This window comes from Cordyceps militaris, assembly GCF_000225605.1.
Source record: "Cordyceps militaris CM01 unplaced genomic scaffold CCM_S00002, whole genome shotgun sequence".
NCBI classification, from domain to species: Eukaryota; Fungi; Ascomycota; class Sordariomycetes; order Hypocreales; family Cordycipitaceae; genus Cordyceps; species Cordyceps militaris.
In genome coordinates this window covers 4,791,556-4,812,898 of record NW_006271970.1, presented here as the reverse complement: position 1 = coordinate 4,812,898, position 21,343 = coordinate 4,791,556, and the positions used below count along the sequence as shown (strand labels likewise).

The 21,343-nt window shown below is 55.5% G+C and overlaps 8 protein-coding genes across 8 annotated transcripts; 3 read left to right on the top strand and 5 right to left on the bottom strand.

Annotated features, from left to right (window-relative positions):
• Positions 1-65: 65 nt before the first annotated feature.
• Positions 66-2,216, bottom strand: CCM_03431 (methylcrotonoyl-CoA carboxylase alpha chain; the record flags this gene model as incomplete). Its single annotated transcript, XM_006668582.1, has 1 exon — positions 66-2,216. The coding sequence occupies one exon, from the start codon at positions 2,214-2,216 to the stop codon at positions 66-68; it is 2,151 nt and encodes a 716-aa protein (XP_006668645.1).
• A 752-nt stretch (positions 2,217-2,968) lies between these two features.
• Positions 2,969-3,792, top strand: CCM_03430 (pyridoxamine phosphate oxidase; the record flags this gene model as incomplete). The annotated part of the gene is made up of 3 exons (XM_006668581.1): positions 2,969-3,076; positions 3,158-3,332; positions 3,386-3,792. 3 exons carry the CDS (start codon positions 2,969-2,971, stop codon positions 3,790-3,792), a joined length of 690 nt encoding a protein of 229 aa, XP_006668644.1.
• A 458-nt stretch (positions 3,793-4,250) lies between these two features.
• CCM_03429 (Auxin Efflux Carrier superfamily) lies at positions 4,251-6,023 on the bottom strand (the record flags this gene model as incomplete). Its single annotated transcript, XM_006668580.1, has 3 exons — positions 4,251-4,317; positions 4,368-5,694; positions 5,759-6,023. The coding sequence occupies 3 exons, from the start codon at positions 6,021-6,023 to the stop codon at positions 4,251-4,253; spliced, it is 1,659 nt and encodes a 552-aa protein (XP_006668643.1).
• A 4,026-nt stretch (positions 6,024-10,049) lies between these two features.
• Positions 10,050-12,766, top strand: CCM_03428 (polymyxin B resistance protein kinase; the record flags this gene model as incomplete). Its single annotated transcript, XM_006668579.1, has 3 exons — positions 10,050-10,062; positions 10,811-12,300; positions 12,350-12,766. The coding sequence occupies 3 exons, from the start codon at positions 10,050-10,052 to the stop codon at positions 12,764-12,766; spliced, it is 1,920 nt and encodes a 639-aa protein (XP_006668642.1).
• Positions 12,767-13,235: 469 nt separating this feature from the next.
• Positions 13,236-13,421, bottom strand: CCM_03427 (uncharacterized protein; the record flags this gene model as incomplete). Its single annotated transcript, XM_006668578.1, has 1 exon — positions 13,236-13,421. The coding sequence occupies one exon, from the start codon at positions 13,419-13,421 to the stop codon at positions 13,236-13,238; it is 186 nt and encodes a 61-aa protein (XP_006668641.1).
• Positions 13,422-13,979: 558 nt separating this feature from the next.
• CCM_03426 (actin cortical patch protein Sur7, putative) lies at positions 13,980-15,075 on the bottom strand (the record flags this gene model as incomplete). The annotated part of the gene is made up of 4 exons (XM_006668577.1): positions 13,980-14,226; positions 14,308-14,785; positions 14,834-14,980; positions 15,066-15,075. The coding sequence occupies 4 exons, from the start codon at positions 15,073-15,075 to the stop codon at positions 13,980-13,982; spliced, it is 882 nt and encodes a 293-aa protein (XP_006668640.1).
• A 3,012-nt stretch (positions 15,076-18,087) lies between these two features.
• CCM_03425 (Lipoyltransferase, putative) lies at positions 18,088-18,987 on the top strand (the record flags this gene model as incomplete). The annotated part of the gene is made up of 1 exon (XM_006668576.1): positions 18,088-18,987. The coding sequence occupies one exon, from the start codon at positions 18,088-18,090 to the stop codon at positions 18,985-18,987; it is 900 nt and encodes a 299-aa protein (XP_006668639.1).
• Positions 18,988-19,395: 408 nt separating this feature from the next.
• On the bottom strand, positions 19,396-20,758 carry CCM_03424 (uncharacterized protein; the record flags this gene model as incomplete). Its single annotated transcript, XM_006668575.1, has 3 exons — positions 19,396-19,887; positions 19,974-20,325; positions 20,394-20,758. The coding sequence occupies 3 exons, from the start codon at positions 20,756-20,758 to the stop codon at positions 19,396-19,398; spliced, it is 1,209 nt and encodes a 402-aa protein (XP_006668638.1).
• Between the last annotated feature and the right edge of the window lie 585 nt (positions 20,759-21,343).

Here is a 21,343-nt window from a genome sequence, read left to right as displayed (position 1 = left end):
AGATGCCCTCAAACGCCATAGCTTAGTCTTGACATGTGATTTTTCTCTCAAGTGATTATACTGCTTTACTCCTCCGCCTTGGGATCCTCTTCAAAGAGAACAAGGATGGTGCCGGCCTTGCAAATATCGCCCTCCTTGTGGGCGAGCTTCTTGATGACACCATCCTGAGGAGAGCGGATGACAGTCTCCATCTTCATGGACTCAATCACAACCAGAGGGGTGCCTTTTGTGACAGTCTGACCCTCTTGGACCTCGTTCTTGAGGATCTTGCATGGCATGGGAGCGGCCACAGAGGCAGAAATTTCCTTGAGGCCAAGGGCCTTTTCGTACCATTGCGGGGGCAGCAGGGACAGCTCTGTCTTGACACCATGCTGGAATATGGTCACCTTGGTGTCGTTGCCGTCCTCTTGTGGAACAACCGTAGACTGGATGCGCTCATGGGAGAAGAGCGAATTGAGCTTGGTAACGGCGTCCTCGGTGGTACGCTTGGTCGAGATGTTGGTAAAGACCTCGGGGGCGTCCTGTCCCTTGCGGGCGATGGAAATTGTGTAGAGATCATGTCCGGTCTGGGCGACACTGGCTTCGACCACCTCACCCTCGTTGGCGCTGTAGCCGTCAAGGACCTTGAAAGCAAGCTTGCGCTCGCTGGTGGCGTTGGGCGCGCCGAAGCCAAGAGACAAGCCATGGGGACCGGGCTCCTCGGCCTGGAAGCTCAAAACGCCGAGGGCGGCCTGGGCAAAGACTTCACCCTTGATGTGCCGGGGCTTGAACAGATCGTCGCGCCACTTGTCGATGAAGCCAGTCTCGACGTCGCCCGCGATGAAAGCAGGCGACTCGCAGAGGCGCTTCAGGAACTCGACGTTGGTGCTGAGACCGACAATCTCAAACTTGCGCAGAGCGCCGGCTAGCTTGGCAATAGCTGTCTCGCGCGTATCTCCACGAACAATCAGCTTGGCAATCATGCCATCGTACGCCTCGGAGACGACGCTGCCGGAGCCGAAGCCCCAGTCCAGCCGAACGTCCTCATCCCCCTTGAGGCTCTCGGCCAGGACGGCGTGGACGAGCTTGCCAGAGTCGGGCATGAAGCCCTTTTCGGGATTCTCGGCGTAGACGCGAGCCTCAATGGCGGCGCCGCGCTGGGCCATTTGCTTCTCCACCTCAGCCTGGTTCAGCGGCAGCTTCTCGCCGGCGGCGATGCGAAACTGCCACTCCACCAGGTCTACGCCCGTCACCATCTCGGTGACGGGGTGCTCGACCTGTAGGCGCGTGTTCATTTCCATGAAGTAAAACTTGCCGCTATCCTTGTCGAGGATGAACTCGACGGTGCCGGCGCCGACGTAGCCGACGGCCGAGGCCGCCAGGCGGGCCTTGTTCCAGAGGTCCTGCTGGGTGGCCGTGTCCAGGTCGGGTGCGGGCGACTCTTCGAGGACTTTTTGGTGTCTGCGCTGCACGCTGCAGTCGCGCTCTCCAAGCGCGACCGTGTTGCCATGCTTGTCGGCAAAAACTTGGACCTCGACGTGGCGCGGGCGCACAATGTACTTCTCGACCAGCATAACCTCGCCGCCCTCGCCAAAGGATGCCTTGGCCTCGGCGCGGGCGCTCTTGAGCTGCGTCATGAACTCGTCCTCGGTCAGGACGATGCGCATGCCCTTGCCGCCGCCGCCGCGGACGCTCTTGAGAAGCACGGGAAAGGTGACGTCCTTGGCGTGCGCCAGCAGCTGCTGCTCGCCCTGGTCGGGGCCGTGGTAGCCGGGCACGCAGGGCACGTTGGCGGCATTCATAATCTCCTTGGAGCGGGCCTTGTCGCCCATGTCAGCCATGGCCGAGGGAGGGGGGCCGATGAAGACGATGCCCTCCTGCTCGCAGCGGCGGGCAAAGGCCGGGTTCTCGGATAGGAAGCCGTAGCCCGGGTGCAGGGCCTGCACACCGTGGCTCTTGGCCAGGGAGATGATCTTGTCGCCGTCGAGGTAGCCCTTGGCGCCGCCGAGGGAGAGCGACTGGATCCCGGCCGACGCGTGCCAGGCGTGGGCGTCGACGTCGGTGTAGACGGTGGTGGCGCGGATGCCCATGCGCTCGGCCGTCTTGTTGATTCGCAGGGCAATCTCGCCGCGGTTGGCAATCAGCACCGACTGGATGGCCGTCGTCTTGGGGGCCGCGGTGGACGCATATCGGGGGAGGGGCCGCAGGGCGAGGCGGTTAGCCCTGAGTGAACGCATTGTTGAGTGGTGATGGCAAACAGCGGGAGAAAGTTGAGCGTGGCGGAAAGGTGCGAGAAACAAAGAAGTAACCACCAGAGGAAGCAAACGGCGAATCCTTAGAGTATAGTGCAGCCAATGGCTAGGGTTAGGAGATGAGAAATTGAAGGGAAAAAATGTCGAGAGTCTTAAGATGCCGCCGTCCGCGACCAGCTACAGAAGCAGAAGTTACAGCAGCTAATACCGTCCGTGGGGAGCCGAAAGTAGCCGGTTCTAGCGAGGGTCTTGTGACGACAACACTGTACTGGGCCGCTGGGCCGCCTTGTGCCGGCGCGCCCGGCCACCTGCCCATCTTTACCCCGGATTGGGGTATTTTAGGCCGAGCACGCTGACTCTGGCGCACGCAAGTGGCTGTACCTGACATGGAGTGTGCAAGGCTACAGAAAGGCTGATATATTGACAAAATATGCAATAGCATCTTATATCTATAGTGCCTTGTTTTACCACTCTTCATAGGCCCTGAACATGCAGATAAGAAGCGCACCGCCCTGTCTCTGGTGCCGCTGCACCAGCCACTAACCAGCCACGGCGCTCCGCCTATCCGCCGCTGAACACACGATTAGGCTTTCACCTCGCGGCGGGGTTCATCGTCCCATCTCCCAGCCGTCTTCTCCAGCTTCACACTCAGCGATTTTGCCACATCTGCCATTGGCTCACAGCAGCGCACCCTCCACTCGTCCTCACAGCGGCTCGCGATACCAACATCCGCCGCCATGGACAAGATTCCCCTCAACTACGAAGCCTCCGAGGGCGACACGAACAAGCAGGTCACCAGCACCCTGCCTACCGAGGTCGTGCAGTGCCTCGAGAATGCCCGGTTTGTACGCGACGCCCACCCGACCCCGCCCCGACCTCGTGCTGCAAAAACCAGGACTGATGCTTGCATCCTTTGCGTCGACTAGCTGCATCTCGCGACGTGCACGGATAATGTGCCCCAAGTATCCTTGATGAACTACACCTATCTCCCGTCGTCGCCACACTCGTCGGCGCCTGTCATTGTCATGACCACGAACCCTGCTTCGCGCAAGACGACCAACATCATCACCAACCCCAATGTCTCCCTGCTCGTGCACGACTGTGAGCAGTCACCAATCCCCCCACCTATCATGTCACTATGCTGATCCTTGCAGGGGTCTCCCACCGTCCCCACGGCCGGCGCCCGTCCGGCGGCTCCCCCGAGCCCGTGCCGTCCTCGAGCCTCGCCACCTTGCTGCTCAACCTCAACAGCTCCGCCATGTCCAGCATCAGCGCCACCATAGGGGGTGCCGCGCGTCTGGCCCCGACGGGCTCCGACGAGGAGAGCTTCTACGTCGCCCAGCACCTCGAGAACAACACGTTTGACGACTCCAGTGGCAGCGCCCTTTTCACCCCCGCCGCTGCCCACGGCGAGGCCGACACGAGCCGCTTCGTCGCCGGCGAGGACGTCCGCGTCATCGTTGTCGACATCAAGACGGTGCGCATCAGCGACTTCAAGGGCAACGTCCGCGACTGGGCCCTGGTCCCGAGCGAGGCAGTCAACGGAATGTGTAGAGGATAAATCTCTGGTCAGGCCAAATCCATCATTGTACCCGGCGCAACGGAACATGTCTCGTTTTATCTTGTTATACATGTCGTTTAATCTTAAGTGTAACTGGCAAATTAGGACGCGGATTCAAAATCAGCCTCTTTTAATATTGTTTCATTCTGTGTTAACGCAGTGCGCTGTTGATACAATTTGATCGGGATTAGCAACGACACGTCTCTAGGAAAAACACAGCAACGTGAAAACGAGGTCACAATCCATCTAACAAGTCATGTCGCACTCAGCTGCAAAGCATAGCTAGGTATACATGTGTCTTTATACACATGTAGCGACCGGTCACGAGACCCAATTTTCCAAACCCAATCGCCGCCCAAACGCCAGACGTGCAAAACCGAGATACTTGCATGCAAACAAGTAACGAATAATAGCAATCATGCCAGAAAATGCTAATACAATACACAATGCTTCGTCGCTTACAAACGGGCCCACTCAATGACCTCGAGTGCCAGCATGACAAGCATGAGAGTGGAAGGGAGAATCCTAAGCACATGTTAGTCGCACGTCAGAACTCAGGAAACAAGGATACGAACCAGATGACATAGCTCTGGAAAAGCAGACGACCCATGGTCTTTTCATATACGTTGTTGATCTGGCAAATCTGGGCCAGCTGCAGTGCGCTGGGAGCGCCAACGAGGAGGAAGCAAACAATGACGAAGATGGGGTCGTCAAGAATGCTGACATTGACATATTTGGCCAGGAGGGCCAAGATCGGCGTCATGATGATGGTGGGGAGGAGCATACGGCTCAGTAGGGACGCAACCAGGAGCTTGGTGCCAATCTCTTCTTCCTCGATGTCGATGCTATCAGGGTTGGCCATGGTGTTGCGGGCCAGGTTAGCGCCAAGGACCACCAAGATGAGGGGAACAGCAACGCCACCGCTGGACTGGATAGCGCTGGTGACACTATTCTTGACGAAGGAGCCCTCCTCGAAGAAAAGACGCTGCAGTGTCGGGATGGAAGCAACCAAGACGGCAATCAGCATGGCCCACAGGGGAGGGTTCATGAAATCCCAGACGAAGTTGTAGACCTTGGCGACAACCCAGGAGACGCCGCGGAGGGTCACCTGAGCAGGACGGGGGAGCGACTTGTAAATGCGAATGCCAGTGTTGTTGATGCTGCTTCCGATGCGTGCCAAGGCCTTGCGGATGCTCAGCTGAGCTTTACTCAAAACACCACTGGGTGCTTCAATTTCCTGCTCGTTGCTCGGGAGAGCAGAGAAGTCGGGCTGGTGGTGGCCGTTAGACCGCTTCTTCTTGGGAACGCCTTCGTCGTCGGATGATCCATACACAGATGTATGGGAAGCACCGCCAACGGGGGTGCGGCCCGGGGGATTGAAGCGTTCGCTACCATCGGCGCTACCATTGGCGCTGCCCTCGGCATCGTCTTCAGTATCACCCTCAAGGCCCTCAATGAGGAGTGGGGTGGTGGCAACATCGTCACGGTATTGGCCCTCTTCGGCGCGCTCGTCATCGTACTCGAGGTATCGCTCCTTGGGGGCCAGCAGTACGTGGTATCCCCAGCTCCATCGCACGAGCTGGCCGAGCTGCTGGAAAATGAGAAGGTAAAGGATGCCGCGAGCACCAACCTCGTCGTCGTTATCGCCAGGGATCCTGTCCCAGTGAAGGCCGGCAATGGTCTGTGACAAGGACAGGACGAGAGAGATGGGCAGCGAGTTGGAGTTGCCAAAGACGCCCATGGCAATGACAAAGTTGGAGGCGCGGCGGTTAAAGCGAAAGAGCTTAGCGACAACGACAGCGACAGTCCAGGAGACGAGGGTCTGGACTATGAAGATGGCGGGAATGATGGCGAGGTCGCTCAGCGTCTCGGCGCTAAGTTGGGAAGCGAGTTTCGTGAAGACTAACGCATGGGGCTCAGTTAGTTACCAAGTGCTACGGAACGGCCGAATCAGGTTGGGACATACTCAGACATGGTGTGAAGAGCGAGACGTTGAGGTTGGCGAGGAACTTTTGCTTATCGCCATCGAATTGGCCAAGTCGTGCGATAATGTAGCCCGGCAAGCTGACGCAGACGACCTCTAGAACGGCCTCAAAAACAAGGAGACAGAGGTGAGAAAGCGACGGCGAAGTCTGTCCGCCGCCTTGGGCAAAGACCTTGAGGGGCAATTCGTAGGCATCAGTAGCCAGTCGGGCGAGCCGGTACGGCGAAGGCGCGGCGATCGCGTCCATGTAGCAGGGGGGGAAGTGATGACGTGTAGCAATCAGAGTCGAGCGGGATTTGGGAGAGAAAAGAGAAGATGGCTCCTTTGGGAGTTTTCCTTGGGAAGAAGATAAAGTGTGCAAGAAAAAGCTGATGCTGATGAAGGAGAGTATGAAGGGAAAGAAATAGGAAAAAGCAAGGTCTGAAAACTGGAGATGGATGCCAGGTAGGTGGTGTGTGCTGGCGAGGCCAAACGGAAGCCCGCCTGAAGTACGCAAGAAAAATAACCTTAAGTGGAACCGCGCACGCAGATGCGACACCAAGCACCAAGGCGACACAGTGCAACACCAAGCAGCACCGCCATGCCTTGTCTGGCATGGCGAAGACCACGACGCCACCCACTCACTAGCTGAGCGACTAATAAACCCTCCTTGTTCTCGTTGACTTGGCTTTTGTGCATCAGTGCGATGCAGGACGGCCTCTAGTGGTTGTGTGGCGGGCGCGTTGCTAGCACCCGAATCCTACGAGACGCTTCCAGACATCGGCGCTTCTGGTGTACTCGCTTGGTCTTGTTCTCCTGCTGACATTTATAGATACTAGCAATATAGAGTACAAAGTCGGCGGTGAATCATTAAGCATCGTCAAACATCTGTGCCCGCCAAGAAATAGCACAATACCACGCTACAAACGACCACTTCTGACCTGGGGGGGATAAACAGGCCCACGATCCACGTTTGTTCAACGCGATTGAAACGAGGGGGGGTGGCAAGACGTGCGGCGACCTGCGCAGGACTTTGCTGGATTCGCTGTCCATTTCACACTGTACGCGCCCTGGCAGGAGAGAGGCAGCCCATGCTCCTCTTTCTTCTTCCCTGCAAGTATTCCACGTTGTATTCGATATGGCTGGCCAACTGCCAGAATGACTCGCCCAGAGCGGCAGGCTGGATCCCTCCCATTTGGCAAGACCAGGCTTGCATGCCGCGATATGGCAAGGCCAAGATGGGACGCAAGCGCAAGCCACCACCTACGCAGTCATGATGCCCAAAGGAGCCAATCGATGCCTCCCATTCGCGCATGAGCTTCTAGCGCACGCCACCTGCGCCGAAGGGGCTATCTTTGCTCCAGAGGGAGGCCAGGAAACCTTGTCGTGGCCACCAATTAATTGGGACCGGAAACCCACTGCGCGATGCTAGCGTTTTGACTCACCTAGCGGCTGATAGCCCTGCCGCAACCTGGCACATTACGCACGCTGCAGGTTGTGGCTTCATTATTGCTGTTCCATTCGGTTGGGTTTACTGGTAATTTGTACAGGCGGCTGCTTTTGACAAAGCTCCCGGCTGCCCATTGGGAGAAGACTGTTGCCGACCGCTGAGCGACCAGAAATGGCCAGAAAAAAAACGTACAGAGTATCAAATCCCTGTTGCGCCCGGGGCAACTATCTGATTTTGGGACTTTCAGTGCTTTGTCTGTACTTCCAATGCAGTCGAGTTGGCATGCGCTTCCGAAGAGTACAACAGCGCAACAGCAAGCCCTGGCGTCAACTCTCCAGTCACATGCCACCACAACCACTCTACATGCAAAGGCTGAAATGCGTCAACCTGGTACCATCTGGCCTCACAAAATATCATATCTGCATACGAGTAAGCTCATCTCAATCCCTGGTCCTTACTGGCACTTTCGAACGCATAATTCCGATACGTCGTCCGCCGCGCTAGCCTGGTAAGCGAAGAGTCTGCGGGGAAGAGCTATACCTGATGCGATGCCCGTTTCGAGCCATGGATCTGACGCAAAAATATTCACCACTTATCCGACGGGTCCGCAGAAACCCAGCCAAGCCGCTCCCATCGTAAAAGTTGGCCTGACCTCCGATCGCAAGCAATGGAGCGTCTTCTGGTAGTTACCAAGAGAACCGGTCAATTCTTTTCATTGCCAAGCATAAAGATAAGCATGAGACAGTCGCCACTGGCACGGGCTGACCAAGGCGGCGTGCTGAAGCGTACCACATCATGGATAGTACAGGCGATGAGACATGCAGTCGTGTTAATGCCAGTCTTGGCAATAGCCCCCGCCGCCGCCATCTATATCATTCTGCCGCTATCCAAGATGAGCATCGTCCCATTCGCACAGCATTGTCAGCCCTTTTGGCCCCAGCACTTGCCGACGGGTCGTTTTCAGGGTTGGCGTTACGCCAAACGATCCACTGACGAACTTATCATAACAACCTACCCTTTCAAGGGCATGCGAGCAAACTGAAAGCGCAGGTTAAGAGCCGTAGGCACAGGCGCGAGGAGGACCGACTGGACATGGCGAGGCTTGACCGCATGGGTACAGGAGCTTGGCGCAGCCGGATCGACCAACCCCGCCGTCTTGGCGGCCTCTTGCACAATACAATTCTTCTCAGCGAGCAGAGTCGGTGAGTTTTGTACGCGGAGGATTATCAAGGTGGAAAACAGAAGCGTAAATTACTGCAGGCGGGGCACAGTTCACAGGAGTCGAGCGGGCCGCCGGCGTGGCTTGGAGGGACTGCATCTCGGAAGACAAAGCGGCCGAGGCCTCCGACCGGCTCTGTTTTTCTCTCTTGACAGCAAGAACATGTTTGTCAATTCGCCTGGGATGGCTCGTATGGTTCGTGCGGTTGACGGCATTTATGCGATGGGTCAACATGTCCACCAGCGACGTCCTCTCGGAACTCGCTCGAGTAATGAGGCGGGGTGCATCGTTTTGCTCAAAGCTCCATGTGGTATGTTTAATCATTTTTCTTTATTCCCATAGTTAATATACTGCTAGCATCCACGAGTTCCGTCCGCTTAGCATACGGCTAGTCAGCGCTCAGAGCCGGTTGCTGAGGTTCTGCTGCGGCTGAAACTGGCTCGTCCAGGCCATGCAATCCAGTGTATAAATCACGTCAAGCTTGCTCATATAGAACGCCGCGCTTGCCGAAGCAGAGGCTAGAGAAACGGGTACCGATTGATGTCTAAAATCGCTTGACGGTGCGAACCCTCACCTTGTTATCGAATGATTCTTGCTGCGTCGTAAGCCGAGTAAGTGTTGATAAAACTTCAAATCACTTACTACTACTTCGACTCGAAATGCAGGCTAAAAATAGCCTCTGAGCACTCGGTCGATAGATAGGCTTACAGATAGGTACCTGATACGTTGGGGCCTCCTTATAACCCATGGCAGTATAGCAGCCAGCGTTCCTGCAATACATCGTCAAAAGATTCAACACCAGTTCTCCAGAAGCCGAAGCTTGATAAGCAGGAATGTAATCAACTGCCAGTATTCCGTTTTGTCGACGGAAACGTATCAGATACCACTGCATCAACCGCTGCCAACACAAAAACGGCGCTTCTGGGCATGCAGGCTGCAATCCACAGCTTCTTTTGTATCGGTGACGCACAATCACGACTGTTGTAGGTGAAACTGTACCCGTCGACGTACATCTGCGGCAGCAATACCCCAATATATGTATCGCTGAGTGATGTAGCTCCGGGCCGGCAATCGATCGGTCCACAACTACATCTCGAGAACAGGTGCAGCATTGGTAGTGTATGGTTGAGAGCTCCGGACTGCGGCATTTTCAATAATTGCAGCATCTAACCCTTGGCAGTCTTGTCGTGTATGGCAAGCCAACGTACAGAGCAGCTCCGGCTGCTTGGCAGCCTGTATGTGTACGACATTGGCAATCTCGTGCGCAAAAACTCCCGGGGGTTTGATAAATCTCTGGCCGGCTTGTCGACCTAGCACGAGTCTATCTGATCCATAGGTCTCGGGCCGGACAAGCCAGACGACCGCTTGGCATCAGCCACAGCATCAGCAAAGATTAGGATAGCGCATCGGCGAATAGCACTGGTAGTTAAGTACTAGCAGTTGTGAAATTTATCCCACGTCGTCGCAGCTATCACACGCCGCGAAAACAAACAGAAGCAGCACGAAAAGGCGTAGTTGCCGCCCAACAATGAAGAAAGGGTGGCTGTCGGGGGAGGTGTGGTCACGGGAGACAATACAAGGGGAGGCAAAAGAAGAAGAGAGAAAAAAATGTCCATGAATTGATGATGTATGTCCAAGGTACGATGAAACAGTCTCGTACTCGGAAAATGCAGGATAAGGATCTCCAAATTGGCTGTTGCCTTGCCTAACTCGGCCCCCACTGTGCCCAATACGCTGGTACAGCCCCTCCTCTCCTCCTCCTTCCTCATCAAAGAAAAGCCCCTCAATCAGGTAATAGGCCAACGTGCCGTTGGTAGCAAAACCCATTATTTTTATTTTCTTTTTCATCAGTCATTTCTCTTTGGTGCTCGTTTCTCAAACCCAAAATCCTCTCTCTTCTCTCCCATTCCACCTCGGCACATCCGCATCCTCTATCCCGCAAATAACCTCGCCCAAAACGCCAATTTTTCCTCTTCCGTCCCTCCCGACAACGACTGAGAAATTTTATTTTCCATTGCTGCCCAGGGCGCACCTGTCAGAGAGCCCAACGCGAGCTGTACAACCCCTGCTCGACATCCTACATCCCACATCCCACCTTTTGGCTGCGGCCTCTGACGAGAACGAGTGACCCGCGCCCGTGCCACGAGCATCCTCCTCGCCCATTATATAGAAACAAACCGAGTCGCCATCACCAACGCAATTACCACATGCAGTCGCGCTAACTACCGGAGGACTCTGTGCCCTCCTCGCCCTCTCTCTCTCCCCCCTCTCCCCAACCGAGTCTGCGGTTGCCCTCCAACCCCACCTCCGAAACCAGCTCGCAGCCCAACGGCCGATAGAAGCAGAAAAAGCTATCCGACACAAGAAAAATCCAGAATCATGACAGACACGCAAGAGACGGAGCGGCGATCCTCGAGCGAGGACCAGGTCTCTGACCTGCCCGAGCAGGAGCAAACGCTCGCCGGCGATGGCAGCACAGACTCGACCCCTCCCAAGCGAGTGCCCTCTCTGCGGTCCGTCTCGGATCCCCACGGCCGCAACACCACAACGACGGCCCGCGGCCTCCTCGACGACGCCAGAAATCCCGCGCGCCTCGGGGCTCCCGCCGCCGGGCCCCTCGCTGGACGAATGGGCGCGCTCGACGCCAATGTCCTGGCCAAGGCCCGACGCCTGCAGCAGGACCGCATGAAGCTGACCAGCTCCAACGCGAGCTCACCCGCCTCGTCCGGTCCTATGTCCCCCATGGGCCCCGGTCCCAACGGACTCGTGCCGCGTATGCCCGCCGGTATGGTCCGTCCAGGCCCCATGCACGTCAACTCCGCCCCAGCTGTCACGCGGCCGTCCCTCATGGATCGTCGCGGCGCCGGTCTCAAACTCTCCGACATGAACGCCGGCGGGGGCGCGCCCGCCAGCCCCGCGCCCAGCATGCGGCGTGCCGGCGCCCCGAAGCTCTCTGACATGGGCTCCAGCGGCTCCAGCGGCGCGAGCACGAGCGCCTCGACCCCCAGCTCAAAGCTTGATGACTTTAAGAAGTATATCGACGCGGAAAAAGGATGGATCACGTTTGACGGCGCGGCGACTATTACCAAATCCGGCGTCAACTTTGCCAACGGGCAAACGTTCAAAATCTCGCTGGACGAGGTGGAAACGGTCAGCGAGCTCGGCAAGGGCAACTACGGCACTGTCTACAAGGTGCGGCACACAAAGCGCAAGGCTCCCCGCTTCGGCCAGGGCCTGTCCGGCTTCAAGCGCTCCGGCGACGATGCCGAGGGCACACCCGACGACGGTACCACGGGCATGCTCATGGCCATGAAGGAGATTCGGCTGGAGCTAGACGACGCCAAGTTTACCACGATTCTCAAGGAGCTCGTGATTCTGCACGAGTGCGTGTCGCCGTACATTATCGACTTTTACGGCGCCTTTTATCAAGAAGGTGCTGTCTACATGTGCATTGAGTACATGGACGGCGGGTCCATTGACAAGCTGTACGACGGAGGCATCCCGGAGAACATCCTGCGAAAGATTACGCACGCGACGGTGCACGGGCTCAAGTGCCTGAAAGACGACCACAACATCATCCACCGCGACGTCAAGCCCACCAACATCCTCGCCAACACGCGCGGGCAGGTCAAGATTTGCGACTTTGGCGTCAGCGGCAACCTCGTGGCCAGCATCGCCAAGACCAACATTGGTTGCCAGAGCTACATGGCGCCGGAGCGGATATCGGGCGGCAGCATGTCGCAGTCGGGCAACGCGGACGGCACGTACAGCGTACAGAGCGATGTATGGAGTCTGGGGCTGACGATTATTGAATGTGCCCTGGGGCGATATCCCTACCCACCCGAAGTGTCGTCGACCATTTTCGGCCAACTAAACGTACGTCACCCATGCTCCTAAGAATACGGATAGATGCTAACAAGTACAGGCCATTGTCGAGGGCGAACCACCGACACTGCCCGCCGAGGGTTTCTCAGAAATAGCGCACGACTTTGTCCGGGGCTGCACCAACAAAGTGCCGCTCAAGCGGCCGACGTACGCCGCCATGCTCAAGCACCCCTGGCTCGCGTCCCTCGACAAGCCGGTGACCATTACCGAAGAGGCCGAGGAGGGCGAGGAGGCGGAGCACGTCGCGGCGCAGGTCGGCCGCATGGCGCTGCACTCGGGCACCGACGATGAGGATGTCGCCGAATGGGTCAAAAGCGTGCTGGCGCGCAAAGCGGCAGGTGGCAAGGGCGCCGACCCCGCGGACGACACGGCGCCGCTGGCAAAGGGCCGACCGGCGCTGCACGCGGCGCCGCTCCACAGCGTCAGTACCATGGACAATCCCGCGGCGACCGAGTGAGGAAAGAACGGAGGATACGGGTGGAGAGGCAAAAGGGGGACCAAATGTGCTGCGTGTTGGTTTTTTGATGTTGTCTCTTCTACATTATAGCCACGTGCGTTTTCTTGGTCTTGTTGGCTTTCCACGTCATTATCATGATCTTTTTCTTTCTTATTTTCTTTTTTTTTTTTTTGGTTGAACCATGATATCTAGGCGCACATTTGATTTCAAGACGGGAAGCAGAGACATGATACACGGAAAGGGCTCTAGCATTTTACCACGGGGACTTGACGTAGTGCCCCCCCTCGTTGGCATTTATAAAAAAAATGACTTTTATAAAAGACATGTCGTACTGTGACGGGCCGGCCATACACCTCAGAAACCAGCCCGCGTTGGGCCGTGTCTCGCCCCGTACAAGGACAGGAGAACTTGGTTACACGCTGGTACAGAGAGATACACGGACACGCATGTACACTATGGAAAGCCTGGCCTATTTGTACTGGTCGTCGGGGGTGGCTTGTGCGCACCGTCGGGCGCAGGCGCGCGCGCGCTTCGTCGATCTTGACAGGTCTTGAGCCCGATCTTCAACTCCTCGCCGATCTTTGTACTTCCCAGGGTTCTCGTCAGGGTCCCCTGCCGTCCTAACATTTCCTGGCATGGAGTGGAAGACATGCATCATTAACGGATAAAGAGATGTTAAATGGTGCAAAAATATATTAAGCAAGTCATAGTACATTGCAATTACCTCCTCATTACCATGAAATATCGTACTCGGCCTGGCATGCCACACTTCCGTCCAGTTTCCAAGACAGATGGCAGGCACAGTCAGCGCATGCGGCATCCCCCCTCCTGTGTCTTCTCTCATACACGTCCTCTGTGTAGCAATAACGACTGTTTTCCCATAATCACCAGAAGACACTGCAATAAAAAACGTACACGTGTTTCTGGTCCAAACGCCCCGGAACGAAGTAGGTATTTGATTCGACCGCCTCTCTTGTATATGCATAAAGAAATGGAAATAAAATAACGCGGCCAGGCCCGCGAGCCGTCGGCGTTAGCGTGCATCAGTCTGTCAAAGGTTTGGCTCGCTGGTAGGGGTGGGCATTATCGTTCTATATTTTTTGCGGATTGTGTTGTTGTGGACGATGCTGGCATCGCGGTATTGACGTTGCCGTTTTGCAGCTACCCGAGAAAATAGCGGTATGCTGTACGGCCGATGTAAACGACGGGGCATTTAGCTGTACTCGTCCTTGACGCGGCGGCCCTCGTAGCTGCGAGTGCTCTTGCGGCGCCAGAAGCGGCCACGACCACCACCGCCGGCACTGGGGTTGCTGCGGTCCTTTCGGATGCCGGCAGAGAATACGATGACAGAAATCAGCAGGGCGACAAAAGAGCCCCAGAGAAAACCAAAGCCATAGCGACCAAGGTGCGATGTGCGGTTGTCAGCGGCAAACTTCTTTTGGGCCAGGACGTAGGTAGCACTAGAATCACATGTCAGCTCATGTCGACGGGTACAATCGCGTGGTTACACAACAATGGCACAGAAGAGGGGAAATACGTACGTGAGGAGCGATGAGGCGATAGCGTGGCAGAGCAGAGCAAAGAAGCTAACAAAGGTGGCAATGGCCGACCCGAGACGGCCGCAGCAGGCGAGGAAGCTGCTGAAGAAGGTGAGGGTGCCAAAGAAGAGGGCGAGCAGGAGAAAGACCCAGCCGAAGCGGGAGAGGAGGTAAAACTTGTTGTTGGAGCCGTCCTTGGAGCCGGCGATGCCGGCGGGCACGTTGGAGGCATCTTTGTTCCAGGCGTGGCCAAAGGGCAGGGCGGCCGTGGCCTTGCCACAATCGGTGTTGCCCTCGCCGCAGACATAAAAGTAGGTCCATTGGGAGACGGAGTGGGCGCCATCAATGCCCGACGTGTCGGCCTGAAGGAAATAGGTCTTGTTGAATGGCGTGCTGGTGGTGACGCCGGCGAGTATGATGAAGAAAAGGAAGAGCAGCGACGCGCCCATGAGGACGAGGCCGACGAGGCCGAGGGGGGCGTCTGCGAGAGCGAGTTAGTATGGGGTTGTTGTGTAGAGCAATGGCATGCTGGGAATTGGCGCGGCGGCGGGTGGCGTGCGCAGAGCATCGAGAGGAGCGGGATGGAGGCGTGTCGTTGCGGATGTTGCTGCATTGTCCTTGTCGTCCTCGTCGTCGTCGTCGCCGTCGATGTCCCGGAGCTCCGTCGTCATGAGCGCTGCAGCCATGTTCCGCGCGCGCGCACTCGTCCCACTAGGCCAGCAGAAAGGGTGATGGCATCTGGCATGTCAAGTCCTACTTACTCTTTACCATGTTGAAAAGCGAAACTGAGAGGATGTGTTTCACGGTTTCAAGACGGAAATGTTGGCGTGGATGGGTGTGGGAGAGGAAAACAGCCTGGGAGGGAGGAGGGTGAAGGCTTTGTTTTTGTAACTATGAGCTTGGGGAAACTGGGCATGGCCATGCGCATTGAAAAAGCTGGGCAGTTCCAGTGGCCCGTGGCAGCTTGTTCTAGCGGGTGGAGCCGCTTGGAGCTGGAGGTTCCGGGGGGTGGGAGAACCCAGGGAGGCGAAACCAGCGATGAACGGGGGGTAATTAAATGATAGTGAGAGTGAGGTGTATTTTTTGGTCCTTTTTTGCGTCTTTTTCTGGCTCTTTGTTTCTTGAATATTGCTGTCTGTTGCTGTTGCTGTCGCACCTGTCACCAGTACGCACCAGCCAGCTGTCACTGGGAACGCATCTAGCAGCATGTGTCTACAGCGCCATGCACACGTCAACCAGCAACGACTTGCTTCGCTTTCCCCGTCAAGCCACTCGATCGACCTACAGAAGCCACTTCCCGGCTAAACTCTAACGGGCATCACTATGCGGGGCCTTTTTGCGGCTATTTCCTTGATTTGAAGCAGAAGCGATTATTATTTTCGTGGCCTCGGATTACACCCCGGCTACAACGTCCTCGGCCCACTGTCCAGCCTAAGTACAAATACAGCGCTCTCAGGCTGACGCTACACTGACCAACCTGTCAATTCCAGTGCGCTCAAACGTCTCACGACACTTGAGTCCATTCTCCAACTGCCCATTCGAAACAATCTCTGCATCGTCCTATTTTGCGACCTGAACTGCTTCACTTCTTTCCCTTGCCCATTTTGTGCGCTCAAAACGTGACCTCTCTAAACCGCAAACATCTGCCTTTTTAAACTTTGACAAGTTGTTGCTCTGCGCGGTGGAGCAGCTGATGACGACACCGAGCCGCAGCACGCCCCCCCCCCCCCCCCAGCGTAGCAGGCCATTTTTCTCGGCGCTGCTCAGAAGAAAAAAAACCGCCAGATATGTCCAGTCAAAAGTTACGCTCTGGTCGTCGAGAATCAAGCTAGCAATGTACCACCAGTAGCTGCCATGGTAACCACATGGCAAAACTTTGGCCTTGGTTCTTAACACCGCCGCCAAACTTGTCCTAGAAACTACTAAAAGAAAATGCAGTCACTTCTTGTTGCTTCTGGTCAATTGCATTCGATTTCTTCATTAAGAAATCAGCTCGGTACCCAACACTATTAATAATCGCTAAAAACTCTGGCCCGTCACACTAGGTACCTCGGGATCCCCAGCAACTAGCGCCGAAGCTTCCCTAAGCTATCGGCACCCGCTGTGCGGTGATGTCATAGAGTTTTGTCTCGCAGCTCCTCCTTCTGCGGCAAATGCTCAACTGCAACATTGAAATTCAGCTTGTTCGTTGCCACGCCAAGCTTGCCACGCCCATCGCTCCATCATATCCCCTCCGCTTTGCCGGTAACATACCCTTGCAGAATCGAATCTACTATTACTCGATTCTCCGTCGTCGTTTTTGCCCCGTTGATATAGTGACTTGATAGAGTGACTTGCATCATCGCCACCACTCCCGTCTTCCGCCCATCCAAGTCTATAATAGAGCACAGATACATATCCTGCTCACCGCCACCATTGTCCCATTCTCAACTTGCAGGGTCCAACTGCTCACGAGGCCCTACCCCCCTCAGCTACTATCGCGAGGCTGCTTGTATCGTGCATCAGCCACGCCATGTAGCTCCTCTAGGTTACGTATGCTACACAACGTGGCACCTCTCGTGGGCAATTACGACGACAAACAAGCTATTCTCAGACCTTCTCCCACATCTGCAAGTGCCGACTTTCAAGCCACACTCTGCGGCTGTCCAGCACAGCACAGCCACCGCCCACACATGTACCTATCATGGTCCGAGATGTAGCCCCTCATCACCTCTTTTCCAGAATAAAAGGCAGCGACCCTTGAATGATAATAATTGACTCTGATGATTGGTCAAGGCAAAAAAATGAGGAGAAAAAGTAGACCCAGCAAGTTGTCGTCATGTATCGAGCCACAGCACTGCCAGCCAAAAAACGTCACCTCTGGTTCCCTTTCATCTGCATTCTGACTTATTCATGGCTATCCAGTGTACTGCATGTCAACGCGATGATAAAGATATTGATTGACCCATTTACGCAGCAAACAGTCGCCACAAGTTGCCAGTTGAACTTTGTATAGGACCGGCAAGCCCAGCCATGACATCATCCCGCGCTGCTAAGACACGTTCAAACCTACCAGCCATGGATGTACATAGCCCCATCAATCTTGATCCTAGACCGGTTTTGCGAGTCCACCACAATTGCCAGAGTTTCTTAGTGGCAGCATTTCCTCCCCGACTCGGGACTCGGCAGCCCCGAGCCAGGCGCTTGATGTCATGGATTGAATCATCTCGCCGCCTTTCGAACCCGATAGTCGGGGAAGCCTAACGCCTTTGTCCTCGATCTAGATCATCATATCTGCGTCAAGATGCAAGTGACAGGCGAAGCCGAGCTGGTGGGGTGGGATGATGCAGCCGTCTGCTAGCGGATCACTGAACGCGCCGTTTTCTTCCTCATGGTCTTTTTTCTTCTAGTCGTTTTTACCTGAAACCCTCATTTGGGCGCGTACTGCTGCCCGTTTATTAGTGGCGCGCGAGCTAAACTGCCCAGGTCGCGGGAGAGTCGCAGCCCCAGGCACGCAACGCGGTTTTATGGTAAACTCTGTGTAAGCCCAGTACTCGGCGCGCGCGACAGTCCCTGACCAAAGTCGTACAAAGTAAAATAGTTTGGAGGCCCCACTCATTGAGCTCTTTTCGCCAATGCAAGAGACAATTCCCTCCATGTTGAATTGATATTTAGACACGATGCAGCAAGTGTAGCCTTGAGCCACCTGGTGCCGACTTCGGCGGACTAGCCAAGAAAAAAACCACCAGCCACTCAGCCACTCCCACCTTGACGATTTCCAATCCCATCCTCCCAACACAAACCATGAAACAAGCGCAACGGCTGCTACCGCGCAGAAGCGGCAGCGCTACAATCCCATCCCCCTTAACGCCGCACCATACCACCACTGCCGCCGCCAGCCGCTCCGCGCCGCGGCGCACCCTGCATCTCCTCCAGCACCACCACCTGAAGCCCTCCTCGCCCTCCTCGCCGCCCTTTATCCGCTACGCCGACGCCGACGCCCTGCAAGAAGAGCACCGCGCGCGATTCCTCGCCTACAAGACCTCTCCCGCCACCGCCGCGCCTCCGCCGCAGCTGCTCACCTTCCAAGCGCAGCCGACCTACACCCTCGGCCGCCGGCAGGACGCCCTCTCGCCCGCGCAAGCCGCGCGCCTCACCCAGCCGCTCACCATCCCCAGCCAGCCCGTCGCACACTACACGCCGCAGGTGCACAAGACGAACCGCGGCGGCCTCACCACGTACCACGGCCCCGGCCAGCTCGTGCTGTGGCCGGTGCTGGACATGCACTCGCCGCGGCACGCGCGCTTCGGCGTGGCCTCGTACGCCGCGCTGCTCGAGGCCACGACGCGCGCGCTGCTGGCCGACCTGTGGGGCATCGCCACGTACGCCAACCCGCAGGAGCCCGGCGTGTGGGTGGCCCGCGACGGGCACGAGGAGCGCAAGATTGCCGCGCTCGGCGTGCATCATCGCCGGTACGTCACGGCGCTCGGCGTCGCCCTCAACGTGGACGTGCCGACGGCCGGCGCCGACGAGAGCGTCAATCCGTGGGCCCGCTTTGTGCCGTGCGGGCTGGCGGGCAAGATGGTCACTTCGGTCGCGGCCGAGACGGGGAGCGCGGAGCAGGCCGCGCGGTGGGATATGGAGAGGTTGGCCGAGGAGTGGGCCGCGAGGTTTGAGGAGGGTTTGCTGAAGGGGAGTGTATGAGAGGGAGTGTTTACGCGTAGGCGCCTTGCGCTTGGTTGTAAGAGCAAGTCTCCTGTATAGTAGTCATGAGATATAACAACAATAATAACAGCGACAACAATATTAAGAAAAGGAAACTTGGGATAGGCAGATAGCTTCCAAAAAACTAAGTTGAGTACTTAGAAAATATTGATATCGCTAGGCTAGGGGAATATATAAGAATATGATATAAAAGGCTGCCTAAGAAGAAACGAACAGTGCTAGCCGAGTTTCGGACAGCCATGGGTAGGCTGAATAGATAGCTAGCCGGGAGACAGTAGAGGCGGCTGGACTCTTGGGAAACATGTGCTTCGGAGGATAAGTACTCTCATATGTGTAGCCCTAAACAACCCCATTCACCATCTTTTATTGCTGCGTTTCTCTCTGCTTTTATTGCTGCGTTTCTCTCTGCTCTCCGCTTGGCCTCGGCGGCATAGTCTTTGTTAGCGTTGAAGAATCCAGAGATTGCCTCATGCAGTCCGTCTCCGAATTCTTTCGCAAATCTCCGGTGGAACACGTCCGCCACATGACTAGTAAAGCGCACAATGAGCGCAATACTGAAAGCCGTGCTGGGCTCGAGGTTTCGGCTTGGATACCACTCGTGTAAGAGCTCGGAATGCGTCGCGCTGAAGTTGCGGCCCTGTGCAGCTCTGTGCGGAAGTCGAAACTCAGGTAGTGCAGCCCCGGATCGTCGTGGTCGGTGGCCCATGACGGAGGCGCAAACAGCGGCAGCGGTACAATGTTGGAGAACTCCCAGTCGAGGAACCCCTGGACTTGCAGGTTCGACGATGATGTATGGTAGGCGCATGTCCCCGTGAATTCAGGACAAACGGGCCTTTGTCTAGCTCGTCGGTGATGAGATTGTGGAAGTGCGTTTCGAGGCTATGGATGGCGAACATTTCGTACCGAATTCCGTCTTCAGTAAACCGCGGGTGGGTAGTGCAGCGGTGTGTCGCAAAACGTCAAACTGCCTTTTCAGATAGTCCCGCGCAGCTATAAATGTCGACAAACGGAGAGCTCGTTGTCGGCAAAGGTGAGCATATCGCCAACCACTGGTTCGCCCTGCCCGTCCAATGTGTCAAAGAGCCCATCGTAGAGAATTCGAGCTGCCGGAGCTGCAAGAAGGCGTCATGGATCTGGTTGTACAGCCGTGTGCGAATGGACTGCTCAAGTTGGAAAAGCATGGGTGGCTCAAGGGGCCTGCCGCGGATGTAGTTGGAAACCAGAAACATTTGCGCAGTGTCGTCGCAAGCTAGGCTTTCGCCTCGGCCATATGCGCGAACGACTGGTATAGATATAGTTGTGTGCTTTTGTAGGTGCCTGTCTGGGTGACTCTATATCTGTATCAGCAAGCAGCTACTTGATGCACAGTAGAATCGCTCATTTACTTCGAAGTGGCCACTTCGCTTATCAGCTTGTCCCATGGCCGATGGAGAGCTAGCTCAATCGGCATCTGAACTACCCATTTGGTGGCATCGTCGGGGAACTCGACTCGACAAAAAAAGCAGGCATTGTGGCTGCCATTATCCGGTCCAAATACGAGGCAGGGCTTTTCATCGTTGTACCGCGAACGCGAGTGCCTCGATCGCGCTGTGTTGTCTTGATGTGACAACGGCTCGCTTTGCGCTTTTCGAGCCTGAAACAGGGCTGGCAGCAGTGTCCTCTGCGCGATGCTCGATACGCTGCTGCTCCGTGATACTGAAAGCTTGGATGCCCATGTTACCCATATTGATTTAACAAATGCGAGCAACATGGCGAGTGGCCAGGAAATTGTCAGAGACAGTGCCATAACAAGTTCAGGGGCTATTGACAATTGGCTATAGGTTTACCTCAGATTAGTATTTCACGTACTAAATGCCTATGACTTATACCTTGCTAAGGAATAGTATATCCTGTATTTTAAATATATTGAAAAGGCTGAATTAGGAAATGTCTTTAATAGAAATTATAGAAATTATAGAAATTATAGAAATTATAGAAATACTATTTATAACTTAAATAAATAAAGAATAGTATATATATAGTACCTTATATTATAGAAATTATAATTTTTTTAGAAACTTTAGAAATACTATTTATAACTTAAATAGATAAAGAATAGTATATATAGTACTATTCTAGTTACTAGATAAGTATAAGTTTGTGGTTAGTCCGGAGCGTATTAGTCACAGTATGATCTTAGTATTGATAAAAGAGGTGGAATTATCGCTGTCTTCTTTCTAGTGGCTCGTCAGCAGTCTCCCACCACACGCCTCCTATCGTGACTGTAGTTCCCTTATGGCTTCGTGTATTCTCTGTGGCTTCGTGTGTTCCCTGTAGCCTCTTCCCTAACATCTAG